This window comes from Scomber japonicus, chromosome 4 (genome assembly GCF_027409825.1).
Source record: "Scomber japonicus isolate fScoJap1 chromosome 4, fScoJap1.pri, whole genome shotgun sequence".
In the NCBI taxonomy this organism is placed as follows: Eukaryota; Metazoa; Chordata; class Actinopteri; order Scombriformes; family Scombridae; genus Scomber; species Scomber japonicus.
This window is the reverse complement of record NC_070581.1, coordinates 12,473,583-12,490,370: the sequence shown is the minus strand read 5'-3', so window position 1 is coordinate 12,490,370 and position 16,788 is coordinate 12,473,583. Positions and strand designations below refer to the sequence as shown.

Below are 16,788 nucleotides of genomic sequence, written 5' to 3'. Positions count from 1 at the left end.
AAGGAACCTCAGGTAAACAATTTACATTGTACGAATGTTTGCTGTAGCTGTTAGCTAACAATGTGCAAACTGTCCATGTGTAAAGAGTCTTCAGGTTCTCTGCTTTTTCTTCCTGTTTTTATGTGTTCATAGTCATACATCATATGAAACATTTTCAGTTCCAACACTTATCCACAGTTTACTCTGTCTAGATTACAAAAAATCTGTTTGTGCCCACTGTTGCCTCCCCGTGGACTTTATATGCATTCTTTCCTCACCCAAAATTTCATCTTTATCAATCAATCAATCTTTATTTGTATAGCACCAAATCACAACAGGGTTATCTCAAGGCACTTTACACATAGAGCAGGTTCTAAACCGAACTCTTCAGGTTTTAATTTTAAAGAGACCCAACATTCCCACATGAGCAAGCACTTGGCAACAGTGGCAAGAAAAAACTCCCTTTTAACAGGAAGAAACCTCAGGCAGAACCAGACTCAGAGTGGGAGAACATCTGCCTGGACCGGTTGGGGTTGAGAGGAGAGAAAGGAAGGATAGAGGAGAGAAGCACAATAAAAATCAACAATGAAGCTAGAAGGTCCGGGACTGGAATCTGTCATCCGGACGTCTACAGGCCCAGATTACCTGTGAGACCAGAAAGCACAGACAACTCCGGGGAAGACGTTTAGGTTATTGAATGCAATTAATAGTACATGAATGTTAATGGATATAGATGGATGGATAGAGAGAGAGAGGGAGGAGGAGAGAGGAGCTCAGTGCATCATGGGGGTCCCCCGGCAGTCTAAGCCTATAGCAGCATAAGCTAAGAGCTCTAGGGGCCCTAACTATAAGCTTTATCAAAAAGGAAAGTTTGAAGCCTACTCTTAAATGTAGGGAGGGTGTCTGCCCCCCCGGACCAAATCTGGAAGATGGTTCCACAGGGGAGGAGCCTGATAGCTGAAGGCTCTGCCTCCCATTCTACTTTTAGAGATACGAGGAACCACAAGTAAGCCTGCATGCTGGGAGCGCAGTGTTCTAGTAGGTACATAAGGTACTATAAGCTATTTAAGATATGATGGAGCCTCATCTTTATCTTTCCTCTCGCTGTATCTGCTCTGTCAAGTTTCCATTATAGAAAGGTCACCTGAGCCAGCCACGACTCCTTATTCCTTATCAGTAGACAGCATATATTGTACATCCATTAGTGCACACTTTTTGACCAGTCTTTTCAAAATTTTCCATGTCTTTTCAAAATTTTCCATGTCACTTGCTGGTTATTCTTGCATGTATGTTTCCTACTTGTATCTTGTTGCCAATGTCCTTTGTCCTTTGTTTGTCCTGCACGCCTGCCCAATATTTAAGCTTTTCACTCTGCCAGCTGAGTCTTCTTGTGCTCATTTGGTTACCCATTTCTGTTGCCAGTAACCTGATCTTTGACAGTACAATGTGGCCAAAAAATGAAGTGAACAGACCCTGCTTTTTCTTTAAATGAGGTGACTAAGTTGACTTACACCTTCTTCCAAATGGGTCCAGTAAAAAGCAGAGAATCATCTCTCTCTATGGCACTTTTGTCCTCCAGAGCAAGTTGGTTGTTGGGCTTCCAGAGATTCTCCCAGCTGAATCTTGTGTCCACATCAGTCTCTGCCCTCCTCTGCTCCCACTGTTTCTCCTGTTTCTTCCTTTTTATGCTTGAAAAACGAGATAATGAACCATAAGGTCCTTTTGTTAGCCACAGTCCCCAGATGACACGTGTGACGGGGAGTGCAAAATGTGCCTCAGGCTGTACTAAGCATCATTAAATGGCATACTAACACTGTTTAGTGCCATATTGTGTTGTGCTGACTCTTCAGTTTCCTACCCTACAGCAGCTGGTAGTCTAGTGTCTGCTCCCCCACATCTCCTAAAAGGTACAGTCAACTTTTAATGACTTGGTGGCCAAATAAAGTTGGTCTCTAATGAAGTCTACAACTTACTAGCACTGTCAAGATAATTTAATAATCCTAATGAAATGTTAAAGTTGTGGTGGATAAGACCAGACTTTCTTAATGAAGAATTTCAGGGGCAGAGGGCTCTTTCAGGAGAGTATTTCTGCTGTAAGTGAAGACTTTTATTGGTTTTGTGAAGGAGGAATGGGAGGTAGGATTGAATGTGGAGAGGGTAGGAACAAAAATAGAGAGAAGTAGGGAGGAAAGTAAAGTATAGGAAAAGAGTAGAATATGAGTAAAGAGAAACAAACATAGGGAAGAGAGTGCTCAGCTTATCATGTGTATGCTTATGACAAGAACACTGAAGGAATGGATATTCAGAAAAAGCAACCACCTCAAATTATGTCCAGAAACAAACCACGTATCGGAATTATAAACTGGATGACACACACATGGGAGTACAGTGTACCAGTGCGTTGAGCTGACTCAGCTTTCTGCATGATCGCCTGGAGGAGGTTAAAGAAGCAACTTTGTGGAGAAACAGGGTGATGTAATGAGGAGGGGATGATTTTAAGAGTATCTTAAAATGGGAAAAATAACTCACAAAGTAAAGCGCAACTGGCCACAAGGCTGAGTGGTTTGATGGTCTGAGAGGAATTAATGAAAGAAAGGAGGAAAGTAAAAGAGGAAGTAAGAAATAAGTGAAGATAAAGGAAGATATTTTGTAATGAAGTCATATCTTTGATGTACTGAGACATCGTTAAATTAGGTCCCAGTAGGAGGAGACGGTCTCAGTGGCTTTAGTGGTGCCCAGAATACTTAAACTGGCACTAATTACTGCTTTACACACATACAACACACACTCTCATACACACACACACGCGCGCGCGATGAAGACACACTCTTGTTAGAGTTGTAAAAGTGGTGCAGCTTTTTGTGCCTTCTTGTACTTATAGCAAGAAGTCTTACAGCCACCTCCATCTGGAACTGGTTAGAAGGTGTGTGTGTGTGTGTGTGTGTATGTGTGTGTGTGTGTGTGTGTGTGTGTGTGCGTGTGTGTGTGTGTGTGCGTGTGTGTGTATGCTTGTGTGTGTGTGTGTGTCTAGGTATATGTTCTCTGTGTTTGAAGTGGCAGGTGTGTCTTGGGTGTCTTATATCAGTTTTATTAGGTGTTTCCTCTATGTGTTGCTCGCTGGGCTCACACCACACTAGATGTGTGTACTGTGCATGTATGTGTATATGTGTGTGCATGTGTGTGAGCTACTGTACTGTCCATAGAAGAGAGGAGGAGTCACAAAGCATTATTGCACAGGTCATAAAACAGCCTATGTGTAACTCTACCTTACGTGTGCCAAAGGAGTCATAAAGAGTATGTGTGTGTGTGTGTGTGTGTGTGTGTGTGTGTATGTGTGTGTGTATGTGTGCGTGTATGTGTGAGTAACAGATAGAGATGTCTACTTATGTTAGACTACACAGACATCTTTCTGCATTCCTTCACGTCTCTCATTTTCTGTGTGTGAGTTTTTTGGTGTCACATTAGATGGATTACTGCTGTATTCTGTGGCATCGACAATGCTAAAGACACACACAGACACATATGGTCCATCTCATATGTTTGCTGAGTCTGTTAAACATAACTTGAGTTTGACTAAAAGTGGTAGAGGTTGAAAGGTGAAAGGTCTTCACATTGTTTCTTTGGACTATTTTGTGTGAGTGTGTGTTTGGTGATTGAGAGAAAGACATACCTGAGAGAGAGAGACGTAGAGGCAAAGAAAGGCAAATTACAGGTTTTGGTTATAATCAATCTAGATTTGATCATTCAATTGAGAAAAAACAAGATCAACAGCACTTGATGCACCTTAGCTGGATGAATGTCTTCATAATGAACATACCTTGACTTTAAAAGTGAGCGAAAGATAAATAAAGTAGGGGGATGTCCTCTTTATCCCTAATGAAAGTCTCTGTTTCCACAGTCTTCTACTGACAAGTGTTTTCCACCATAAACATGTTTTTATTGATAGTGTCTCCTCCCAGAGTCACAACCTCATGACCTTCACCATCATTAATTACAGCTCAGACAAATAAATAACTGGCAGTGGGGGAGGCACTCACTGTCTTCAGCCAGGCGTGTACTGTCTTGCTGTGGCTGTCGACACATTTTTGGCTGTACCGCAACAGCAGGGCCAGCCCTGTAACTGTGATTGTCTGTCCGTCACTGAGTCACTGAGTCACTGAGTGACTGACTGAGTGATGAAGTTACACCATTGGTTGGCAGAATGCAGCCCAATGAGGCTCACAAATACATGTTACACGAACTGACAGCAAGCAATGGTGGAGATTAAGTTGTTGGAAACACTCAACAGTTAATTAACTGTGGAAACAGAGGCTCTTAGTTTAATTTTCCTTCCCTGCATTTCTCCCTTTCATTCATTCATTATGTATATCCAACTAATGCAGCAGTAAATAAAAAGACAACAGGACAAGTTCTGTGGAGTTCAAATCTGATGTCTGCAGTGGGCCATAGGAGCATTGATTGACGCACATCAAATGAGGCATGCTGGTTATGGATTTCAGTGCATTTGCACCTTACATCTTCAACCCTTCTAACAACACCATATAGTCTATACCAGCATTTTTTGGAATGTATTTAATGTTTTTTTATGTGTACAGCACCTTGAATTACAATTGCTGTATGAAAAGTGGTGTACAAATAAATAAACTTAAACTTACATTAAAACAAACATTAAAATTGCTGGCGATGTCCATGTCTGATGGTAACCAGGCGACCTACAAACTAAAAAGCCTCTAGCATTTCATACATGGTCCAGCCACATACTAGGTTTCAAACTTGTCTAGTTTTTCTTCGTCTGTATCTTCTGCTTACCATCAGTATAATCAGCCCAGTCAGTGATTTCCTCCGTCTCTAATGGGCTGAAATTGTGACGAATTATAAATCAGAGCATGTGGAGCATGAATTTAACATTTTGACCACAGATGTATTGTTCATAATCCTGGCCTCATCAGTAGATCAACTCTATTTTGCTTGAATCAAATTTTTGCCTCAGTGTAGAAAAGCTTATTCTTAGGATTAAGCATAGCATTTTAATACAGCATATAAAAAGTCTTTAGATGATCAGAGTGAATAGTAGATTGACTGTAAAAGGTGTGTGATTTTAATACTGAAGATGTTGTTTGTTTCCTTTCTCTTGCAAACTCTAGTGGCCATTGATGTGGAATGATTAAATCATTTTCAGTGACACATATTTCATGTCACTGATGCTTAAATATGTTTTAGGTTACCTGCTTTATGTTAGGCCTACTGCAAGCTTCCTATAGCATCAGTAAGAACATAATGTATAACTTACAAAATGATCGTGTTCTACATCCAATCACTTGAGGTGACTGAAGCAAGGCCATTAAACTATGTGCCATCTGTGAATGTCTCATTCTCTATAAAGACTTATTATTCAGTAAATCATGTTTATATTTTATGAAAAAATCTTGAAATCTCTAAGTCAGAGAGTTCATTGTACACACTGACAGTAAAGACAAAGATTCGGGAAGCTTATTTTTATGGCCCTTTATTGTTTTTTGTTTTATATTAATGATAAAATAGTTGAAGCAGAGGCCAGAAACACAGACACAAGGTGTGGTCTTTTCCTGACAGTCTCCTGCTCTGCTTTATGTCAAAATGTTGGTATCCTTCAGCCCTTCAGTCTGCCAAGAAGCTGAGTAGGTGACTGTGATTTTCTTTTTGAAAATAAATATGTCATTGGTTACAAGGTGGGAGTAGCTGGTAGATTTTTGGAAAAATCATCTCATCATCAGTTTGGCGAGAGATTCTTGCCATTACTGAGTGTTTTCAGTGCTGTCTGGAAATAATTGATGGATATGCATAAAACTTTCTTCTTTGAGGATCAAAACGCTGCTGAGACCAAAGACTTGGACAGACGGAGCTCATCCAGCTGTCCAGCTTTGAACTGCCTTCTTTGATTGTGTTTGTGTATGAGGTCCTGTTGACTGTAGTCTTGTCTATATTTGTGTATGTGTGAGTCTGTGGGAGTGCATGAACGTGTTGGTCTTCATTTCCTGTTTGTATAACAGAATGTGACTTGTCTCCACTGAACATTGGCTGTTTATACTGGAAACTGCTCTCCATGTCCAAACGTGCCTCTCCCTGCCCCGGTCAGTAATCATAGAACATGTTTAACTGCTGGAACCTTTCTTCGCAGTTTGCTCCATTTTACCTCAACCATCGTGCTCCGTGTACATTTCCTTTAAATTGCTAAATGATCACAAATATAAATTCTTATCAAGTAGAATTCTCCAAGCGGTAACTCACGGGTGGCCCAAACCTTGAAACATGCAAGTAAAAACAATAAAAGATTATCCAAATTCCTCCAAAATGAAGCTTTATTGAATATAAGGCTAATTCTCAGTTGCTGACAGTTGAAATTTCATTCAAACTTAAAAATACTGGTCTGTAGAAAAATATGTGTGTGGTAGATAATGCTCTGCCATTTAATAATAGTTACTGTAATTGTTTCTGACATGGCATACCAATAAAAATCCATTGAGAGTCCATTTTTTAAATCTTTCAACTGCAATACATCAATGCAATATTTTGGCAGCTACTGTTACATTTTTGTTGCAAGCGCCTTTAAATTCCCCAAAATATAACATGTGTGTGACAATGAGGTTGAAAGGTCGGAATTCTTGGCTCAGACAGGACAAACTTGGAGAATAAATAATATGAGAAACATATCCCACTTATTTAAACATTTGAATATGTCACTGCCAAACTGTGATGCCTTGTTATACTTACTGCAATCAAATCAGACCATAATTGAAATGATTTGTATCCTGTGGTATTGCCACCACTCATATGTCTCAAAAATAAAGACCACATGTCATCATGAACCTTGTTTGTTTCTGTCATGAGGAAAACATTTTCTCCATTTCTTCTGCCTGGAGTCACCATTTCTGCTTCTTCAGCACAGCTTTTATTCTTTCAATTACTGAAATATGTTTAAAAGATTTATCATATAGGTATTCAGTTGTCAAATGGAGTTATTTCATCCATCCATTGGACTGGATCAGCAGTACAGTGGTTTGACCCTTGTTTGGGAATTTTTCTGTTGCGTTTCATGTTGTCAACCATTTGCCACTGAACTTTGAAATCTTGAGCGTTGTTTGCCCTGGAAACACAACGCCCTACTGTTGCGGGCATCAAAAGCATCACTCTCTGCACAGTGGATTTCATGGGAAATCAGACCTGGTAGTGCACACTGTAAGGCTGCCAGAGATCTTGGCAATACTCATGTTTGTTTATGGTAATGGCACTTATGTCTCGGAGTGATTGTGGTAATAATTTTTATGTTTGAAACACTATACATAGCTATTTTAACCCCCAAGACAGAAAACAGTGGTTTTCATGGGCAGCTTCAATGTCCGAACTGTGTGAATGAGTGGCAGAGTATTGCTGGGAAAGATTACTTGTGGTCAGCCAAGGTTCCTTTAGTAATCAAAGGTTAATAAATGAACATTGTGAGCTTTGTTTTCACTAAGCAGCCTTGACCCTAACTATTCAGGCAGTGATGAAACCTTTCCATTTTCATTCCTGGCTAGATGTTAGGACTACTCCCTAAGAGACCAAACCCGATTTAGTAATAAACCACTTCATTTTATGTTTAACAGCACTCCCTTTATTGCCACTTAATCTCAGTAAGACCACACAGATATGTAAAACCCAAAATCCCAGATTGGGAGAGCTCAGACATATTTCTTTGTTTTCAAAATTTCATTCCACTCTTTGCTCTCCGAGGCCACACAGATCACTACGGCGACTCCCTGAGTAGTAGAACGGAAACACAGTAGAGAGAGACAGATTTTTATTCATTCGGCGGCCACTTGGTAGACTCTCTTAGACCTCATATATCTTCTGCAAGCACGTAGAGACATAAGTCCAGCCTTTCATTTTCTCCCCCAAGGAGATTATTCCAGTAGGCTGGAGATAAATTCTGCTCTGTTTTATCAGGCGCACAGCCATCTAACATTAATTTGGGGTTAATAATTAGGCGTGACAGAAATCCTTTTAAAATCATGCCAAATTTGCTCTGTGATACTCTCTAACCCTTGATACAAATCCACTGGCATATTTAAAAATCAGATGCTGCTTTCTTGTGTGTACTGAATAATTTGAGGCAAATTTAGATTTATTGAGAGTCTTCTTAATACAAGTATGTTTCTGTTTCGCTTCTTACTGCCTTGGTTTTGTTAAGGTAGAGAAATGAGCCAGAGGGGAAGGGTGACAGGATGATGTAAACTATTTCTTGTACCACATTGATGTGGTTTACATCAGGTCTGCATTGCCATATAGCACTCAAGGAAATGTTTGAGTGTCTGACCCTGACTTTGAGCGGGATGCAGGGCAGGCCACACACAAATGCAAAAGGACACTTAGAAAATACAATGCACCTGTAAAAACACCAGGAGACTAGAAATCAGCCTCAAAACCATGAAATGACATACACACCCACAACACACAAATGCAAAAGCAGGGAAATATACAAGCACAGATCAGGCAATCATCGTGCAGATATGAGTTTGACCTTGTTAACTTGAGAGAATGATACTCAGCCAATCCCTTCCTTCTCAGCTGACACTCGTTTTGTCAGCTGTTGTTGTTACAGACAGGAAGAAGGAAGTCGTCGTGCCCTCTGCTTCCTGTAGACCTCTGTGTAGTAAAGAAATGTCTTGATTCAGATTTCCTCAGGCACCCCTGCTTTTGTTTTCTCTCTTATAGGTGTTAAAGTGTCTGTGCTTGGCCTTTTAAACTGTATTTCCAGTTGAAGTAATAGTAGTCTATTTCTGTCTTGTCTTTCTGTCTATCTATGTCTTAATCTTCCTTATGCCTTCACAAAAATCAAAATAAACTATCCATTACATTTTCATTTTGGCATTCAAGCATTCCTGATGCTTTACAAAACTGGACTTGACAAAGTCCTCGGACCACAGTGTGATGAAGCTTGTTCTACAACACCAGCATGTCACTTTGGCTGAAATCCAAAAATCAGATATACAAGTCCTATGCGGGACACTGAGGCTATCACATTTCATCTAATAAAGCTCTTTTCTTGGCCCTTATTACCAACATATGGGATCAATAAGCCTTGTTAAGAAATAATTTTGTTCTCTTCGCAACCCTGAAAATCAACTTATATGCGCTTGGATGACAGTTACTATTGCACTGTGTATTTTTGATTTATTTAACTGCCCTTCCTTGTTGTGTAAAGAGATAACTGTATTCAAATGGTTATTACAAAACATTTGATTCAACACATACAGTATCGAGTTTATACAAGGTTTTAATCTGTGCATGTATCTGTATTTTGCAGACGGAGTGTGCCAACTTTGTCCGCCTTCTTCAGCCATACAACCGCACTCACCTCCTGGCCTGTGGCACCGGAGCCTTCCAGCCGATGTGTGCCTTCATCTATGTGGGGCACAGAGGAGAGGTAAGATGGGTTGATAATAGGTAGTGTGTGAATTTTTGTGTGAGGAGGAGAAACTGCTGAAAGTCTCAGTACACCAGTCACTCATATACAAAAACACACTCATAAACTACATAAATACACACATACACCCATAAACAGACAGAAAAAACACATATCCCTTGTGTTGGCATATACATGCATAAAATAACAACCACTTGGTGTTTTTGAGGAAAACTGTGTGATATACAGCTGTCAGCAGTTGCGTAAGACTCATATTTTATTGTATGCTGAACCACAGCACTCTCTCCATTACCTAAAAGAAATGTTTGGAAACAGTAAATTATATGGACTTTTTATGCACTGTGCAGCCATTAGAATGACCATTCAGTTTGGACTGTGCAGTTTAGCTCAGTATAAACTGACTATATGCTGAATTTTAGAACAGTCACTCCTTAGCATGTCCAATGATATTAGGCTCAATACATTACATTTACTGTTGCAATAAAATACACACAACTATAGGCTAAATATGAGTCTCAACTGAGAGTGTGATAATAGGAACTTCAGGACAAATTATTAAGAGATGATGCTTGACAATGATTTAATTAAAACACTGACGGTTATTGGAGAAGTTGCATGAAGCTATTTCTGACTGCTAGTGGGCAGATTGACTTTACAGCAGTGGCCAACTTAAGTTAGCAAACGGCTCCTTACTTACACATCTAGTGCCATTCATTGTGTTTCTGTCCACTTGATAAATGTAAGTACAGGTTTAGCTTTCATTTTAGGTCTGTGTTGGTCTCCACCAATCCACAGTATACTTGCTCATGGATTTATTGTGTAGTGGGGGGGTTCTGAATGGTAAATATGCATGTCTGAAAACCAAAACTATTGGCTAAAGTAGGCTGAAATATCAGTTAGGGTATAATTTTATGTAAGTTCAGTTTAACATTACATTCTTTATTTACATTACATTTTTTATTTGACTTATATATGATTCACATTAAATTAAATTAAATGAATTAAATTATTGCTCAATGACACAAGACAAGTTGATTCTAAATTGATTGTGTCTGTGTGTGTGTGTGTATATTTATACATATAGACTCTTTGACCCTACTGTATATATTATAATGTACATATGAGATGATAAAGAATCACTGGGTGGCCTCCAAATGTTCCTGTTGAGGAAATCAGGCTAATGGAACAAAGGTGATTGGTGCCAAAATGTTCTTTTTAGAAATCCTCAGCCTGGACCAGCCTGTTCTGTGCTCAGATCCCCGGGGTTCAAGGTTAAGCCTCAGCGGACAGCTATGCTTGAGTTTCTCTGTCAGGCTACTCAGCTGCATCATAAGGCCCTCTACACATCTTTTCAACTGCACAGGCTGGCTCTCCATGCAACCACTTAGCTCGTGGGACCCTCTGCAGAGTCTCACACTTGGAGCCATTTGAAAGGCAAGAATCAATGAATGGAGCCATTAAGACAGACTCATAGCTCGCTGTTTCACAGCGGTCCTCCAGATTGCAGTCCCATAAGCCCACATTGGCGGCCCCAGCAGGAGGGGGTCAAACTGGGCATGAGGAGAGTGGAAATGCTGGCAAAGAGCCGCGGAAGGGAAATGAGACATTGTGGTGGGAGAGTGCCAACCTTTTACTGGGAGTAGTGTGTATGTAGTGGATTGTGTGACTTATGTGCACATAAAGTACAGAAAGGTGTATTACAGGGCTTTTCATGTCTGTGGATTGGGTGTTCGTCACAGTCAGAGTTTTCTCCTTCGTGCCATTTTCTGCCTCCCTCTCAATCTGTCATCCTCAGTGTGGGTTTTTTTTTTTTACCAGACCGGGTTTTATGGCCTTCATGAAAAACACTGCTAGTACTAAATAACTTTGAGTCCAGTAACAATATACAGTGGTCTGAATGGTTGAGAACAAGGAGAACAAAAAATGGTGATACAAAATCAATTCAGCAGAATCATGAAAGGGGATATGCTGGGCTAAAGAACTGAGCAGCCATGTTAGGTCATCTGTTTGAATCCTCAGAGAGCACACAAGCTTTTATCCAGGGACTTTTTAGGAAAGGCAAAACAAGGCAAGGCAGCTTTATTTATATAGCGCATTTCATACACAATGGCATCTCAATGTGCTTAACATAAAACAAACATTTAACAGTAAGAATTGGAAATAAAACAATATAAAAACATGCAACCCCCCCCCCCTTTGCTTTAAAATCATTAAAAGGACATGCAATGCAAATGAAGGATTAAAATGTAAAGTGCTTTAAAAGAGACTGTTTTCAGTTCTGCTGGTAGTTAAGCACAGCTCTTGAAGACATACATTGCTGGGAACCAATCAAATGCCATGTGTAGATATTTTTAGCTAATTCAAGCAAACAAAAACACACTTTGCTTTGTAAAACCCACCTGTGTGGACAGTGGGTTTGCTTAAAAGTTTTACAAACATTGTCCTGCTTTTAATTTAGTCTTTTTTTGCAGTGATTCATCTAGGCAAGCGTGGCAGTTTTTGCAATTTAAGTGTAATTTAGTGATGATTCAACTCTGTTACTTGAGGTTTGCAGTGCATTTAACTCAGAAATATTTGCATATAGCCTACGAGAGGGCCTAGAATGACAACTTTGAAGCATATTTGTTCAGACAACTCTTAGCCTTCGCAAGTAAAAGATTGTTATCCATGTTTGCAAATGGCAAAGTTGTAATTTCTGAGTTAAAACTCATTGTTGACTAGTTTATGATGCTGAAAGTGGTGCAACCCTCTGTGCAAACATTTCTGCATTTGTTTTACTTACACCAGGGAATGTGGATGTATATGTTTATGATGGGGAGATGGTATGTTTGTGTGTGTATCTTTGCATGTTTAGTTGTGTATGGTCTAACTCCTGGATTGTGTCAGCTGTATGTGTGTTAAAACTCAGACCACCTCAGCTGTACTGACTGATGTTAAGACACCAGCTGTTCTCCAGCCCATGTATGTGTGTTCAGCATCACGCTGACCACACTGTGTCCCTTCAACTAGTCTGTCTGGATGGATGACACCACAGGGAGCCTGTCCATTTATTTAACCAATAGTTAACTAGTGGAGAACACACACCCATTTGTTTGTCTGACCCCTCCAGGGAACAAAGGCTGTGAGCCATCTGACTGGACTCTGGGTGGGATGACCTTTGACCCCTTAGGTGTTTCATCTCAGTTTAGGGCAGACATAGACATACTCTTTGTGTCTCTTTCATACCACCTCTTTCTGTCTTGGTCTTATGTTGCCATCTAACTGTCACAGATTTTACACTAAACCTTTCAAATGTTGTTAGAAATGTAAGTTAGGTTCATTTTACATCAGCTGCGCTTGAGTAAAGAAAGAGGCTATTGTGCTGTCAATGTTTTAAAAAAAATATTAGTATTGGACAAGCTATTATTGTTCTTTAGTGTCAGCTAATCTTAACTTTATTTCATGCTTACATTCAAAGATAAAAACAGAGAAGAAGTGTATTTTCCAACCACCAGTTATTATAAGAACACGATGGAAGTGAGTTTTCATATTTTTCTGAGGTTGTGGTTAAGATTTCAGGACCACCAAAACCACTTTGACACTGTTGAGCAATAAGTTTGAATTTTGTGAATAAATGTGTCACGGAGTATTTTACATGATTTTTTTTTTACCTCATACAGATGTGTATCTTAATTCTTAAAAAAAAGTCCCATGTGTTTCTTCCTCATTCACTCTATCCACACACACTCACAGGAGTCCCCATGGTGAATGACACAGCTGCCGGAGCAGTGTCATAGAAATGAAAATAAACCACCGCACTCCAGTGACGACATACAGAGAAGCAGACCACACACACATGCACGAATACACACACACACACATACACACACAGTCAAACCAAACAAATGACACAAACTTAAACGAATAAATATGCAGAGATACAGACAGAAACACACCAAAACATGATGAAAGACATTCTCATATACACATAAATATATAAAAGCAAATGCATGGAAAGACACAGATTGACACACACACACATACAGTAAAGCAGACATTTATAGAAATGTAACAACAACTAACAGAACTGGAAAAAAAGAGTCAAAGCTATACACACATGAGAACATACAAATAGCCTTAGAAGCAGTTTGGAAAATCATTTTTTGGTTAAAAGCCCAAAGCCCAAAGCTCAAGCCCATTTTACTTAATAATCAGCTTTTTGGCATTTAGAAAGTAACTTTCTGGGTAAGTACGTGCTATAAGACATAAGACACTTTTAAGGGCAATAGGGTGGAAAAGTGGACTGAGAAAATTTGAAACATAACGAAAACTTAATTGCTCATATATCATCCTTTCATTTGTTTACTCATGCATGTTGCCTTTGGATCAAAGCTCTAAAAACTGGAGATAAATGAAGCCTCTTTCAGGCTTACTTTACTGCTTCTGCCTTTTTGGGTCTTTTCTGCTCCTTTACTCTGCATCTCCTATCAAACTTTCTCTATAATGATCACCATGGCTCTTAATTAGCTCTTATATCTGTCTCTCCCTCCCTTTTTCCCTACGTTATCATCATATTTTTTATCTTCTCTTTCATTTTCTTCCCCCAACTTTTATGTTGCTACCTCTCTGTTCTTCTCTTATAGCCTCTGTGTCCTTCTCTTTCATTTTTCCCTTCTGTGAAAGGAAGATAAGACCTCTTGAGACGGAGATGAAAACAAGATCAAAACATACAAAAATTGAAAAACAAATTAGAGATCAGAGTTGAGTGAAAAGCAAAGAATGATGAAATTGGAGAGTGAGCTTCTCATGCTTTTGCTAGAGTGATAGCTGAGTGCAGAGAGAGGGAGCCCAGTCGTGATCTGACTGGACAGGGAGGAAAAGGCCAAACACAACATGAAGTCAAATGAGGTCTGTCGGTTGGCCAAGTTGCCTGTAAGTAGCTTGGAGTCTAAATATTAGACTTTTTGAGACATTTCACCTTATTTTAAATTATAGACTGTGTGTAGGTACTATAATATGTAGCCAACTTGTCAAACGGACAACTTAAAAGACTCATGAGAGAGATTAAAGATAAAACCTAGAACTATTGACAGATGATTCAAATCATGAAACTTAAAAGGGAAGCCTCTGTTCACTTTTTGCCATATTTTATATGCTCTTGTGGCATAAACTTCTACTTAACATCAAATCGTGCACAGTGAGGGAGGATGAAGATGAAAGGGAGGGAGTACAAAAGGTGGATGTCTGCTTTGTTTAACTCAGTGGGACAGAGGAAGAGGACAGACAGAAATGGGAGCCAAGAAGCTGTGACTGGGTGGTATGACATGATAAAACCTCAAAGTGTTGTTTTTTCTCCTCTGCTGCTTGTAACATACTTTTTTTCTTACACTGGTGGAACCAATGTCTTCACGAAGACAGAAAGACAAGGAAAATTAAGAACAAGTTCTTCCACCGATGTCAAAGAAAAAAAACACCTGAGACTCTGCTTGTACTGTAACTGCATTTCAATCTTACATGCTGAGTGTACAGTATGCAAGGGCGTAAATAATTAGTTTTTTCCTTCTTACTCTATAGATTATGTACCTCTATATCCTATTGATTTTGTAAAACTACTGTCTGTAACTGCATCTGTGGCTCTACAGTACAGTGGATTGTTCCCTGCATTGTTTTAACATAGTGAGTCTGGAAAGAAGCCTAAAGAACTCTTGGACTCTTAAGAACTAGTAACAAAAAGATCTGTTGCTGTTAAAAAATTGCTTTTACTGTTTTACAGTGGATTGTTATCTTAAAACAAGACTATCTAACTATGTTTAGCAATAGCCCCTGTGACAATTAGGGGGTAATGGTAAATGTCAGTTGTATACAGTTGTATCTAAAGTTTGCTAACGTTAGCAACATAACCTTGGCCACCATGAATTAGTTATCGCACCAGACCAAGTAGTGTGATCCAAAACTCCTGATTATATTATATTTGGTCAAGGTAGCATCTAATGAATTCCAACTTTTCATTTGTATGAGGACTTCCTTCTTTTTAAAATTTACATCGTCTCACTTTAGAGTGGTTAGGTTGGATAGGATGGATGATTGAATAAAATAAATGAAGGTTCTCACAAGTTAAATGACACAAATGTGTGTGTATGTGTGTGTGTGTCGGTAGTCTCTTGTCTAAATGGTTTTGTAGTGGGGGCCCTGATGTATTTGGCTTGGCACAGCTGACTACAAAGTGGCCTGGATGTCTTGCTCTCTCTGTATCGCAGCACTTGTGTGTATTTATCTTGGTGGAGGTTGGCCAAAGTGATTCTGACAGTCTAATCAGCTGCAGAGGCAGCCACGCCATTCCTCTGGATCGTAATGAGATAACGCAGACACACACTTGCGCACACACAAACACCCCCAATCAGGCACATTCTCTTGCAACGATGATGCACATGTACGCTGAGAAAGGTTGGGCACAACCATGCAGTGCACAACCATGCAAGCACACACTCAGATGGTGAATTTAGGGACACAGTGAAGTTAACTTCTGTAACAGAAGGGGTGAAGAGGTGCTGAAAGAATAAGGATGACTAAAGACTTAAAGATTTCAGCAGAGAAAGCAATGAAGAAAAGAAAACTGATGGGAAAAACAGAAGAAATTCAAGATAAGGGCAGAAGAAAAGTGATGAGACAGATGTAAGAAACCAGGGAAAATGTTTACTGGGCAACAAAAATGAACAAAATTATATAAACAGCATATATTAATTCAAAGAGACATTTGTATCGTTCAGTATCTGTATGATTTAGAAAAACACTCATGTGTACACTTAACAATCATCTTCTATTCGCAAGTGATTCATCTTTTGGTTCAGTACTGTATCAATTTTTGCAAAATGACGCATTTCTCATCTTGGGGAAAAACAGCACATGTGGAACAAATTTAAAATGAATGAATAAATAATCATACCTTACATAAAGTCAAGTGAGAAGGTCAAATGAAATCTTCTGATATCATACTGATGTAAAGGGCTGGAAGAAAAGTGGTCCTTTTTTCTGTGTAGAACAAGATTCAGAGTACTTTTTAAATATCCCCCATCGTCTCAAATGTAATGAAGTGTGAGTGTGTGTATAAGCATTGTGCATGCTGGTGGGCTGTATATATTCACTTTGACACCTGTAAAACTCATTCAAACTTCTTCACGAACATTCAGAAAACTTCATCTGGATTAAATAAAAAATGAACTGTCTCTGCTTATTTCCTAAGACGTGTTGGATATGCCAGTGTATATATAATTTTGCCTTTGTCTCTGACAGTAGCAATTTGCTACATCCATGTTACTCAACACGTATAATTGCACAAAAGAGTTTTGGTGCACGTACCAAACTTGCGTATTGTCCTCTGTGTTTCTTAC

General features: G+C 39.3%; 1 protein-coding gene across 1 annotated transcript in view; it reads left to right on the top strand.

Annotated features, from left to right (window-relative positions):
• The window catches only part of sema3bl (sema domain, immunoglobulin domain (Ig), short basic domain, secreted, (semaphorin) 3bl), a 50,621-nt gene that overhangs the window by 12,709 nt on the left and 21,124 nt on the right, over positions 1 to 16,788 (top strand). Inside the window, exon 3 of the mRNA XM_053317925.1 lies at positions 9,302 to 9,421. Within this exon, the coding sequence (XP_053173900.1) occupies positions 9,302 to 9,421 (120 nt within the window). The remainder of the gene's footprint in view (positions 1 to 9,301; positions 9,422 to 16,788) is intronic.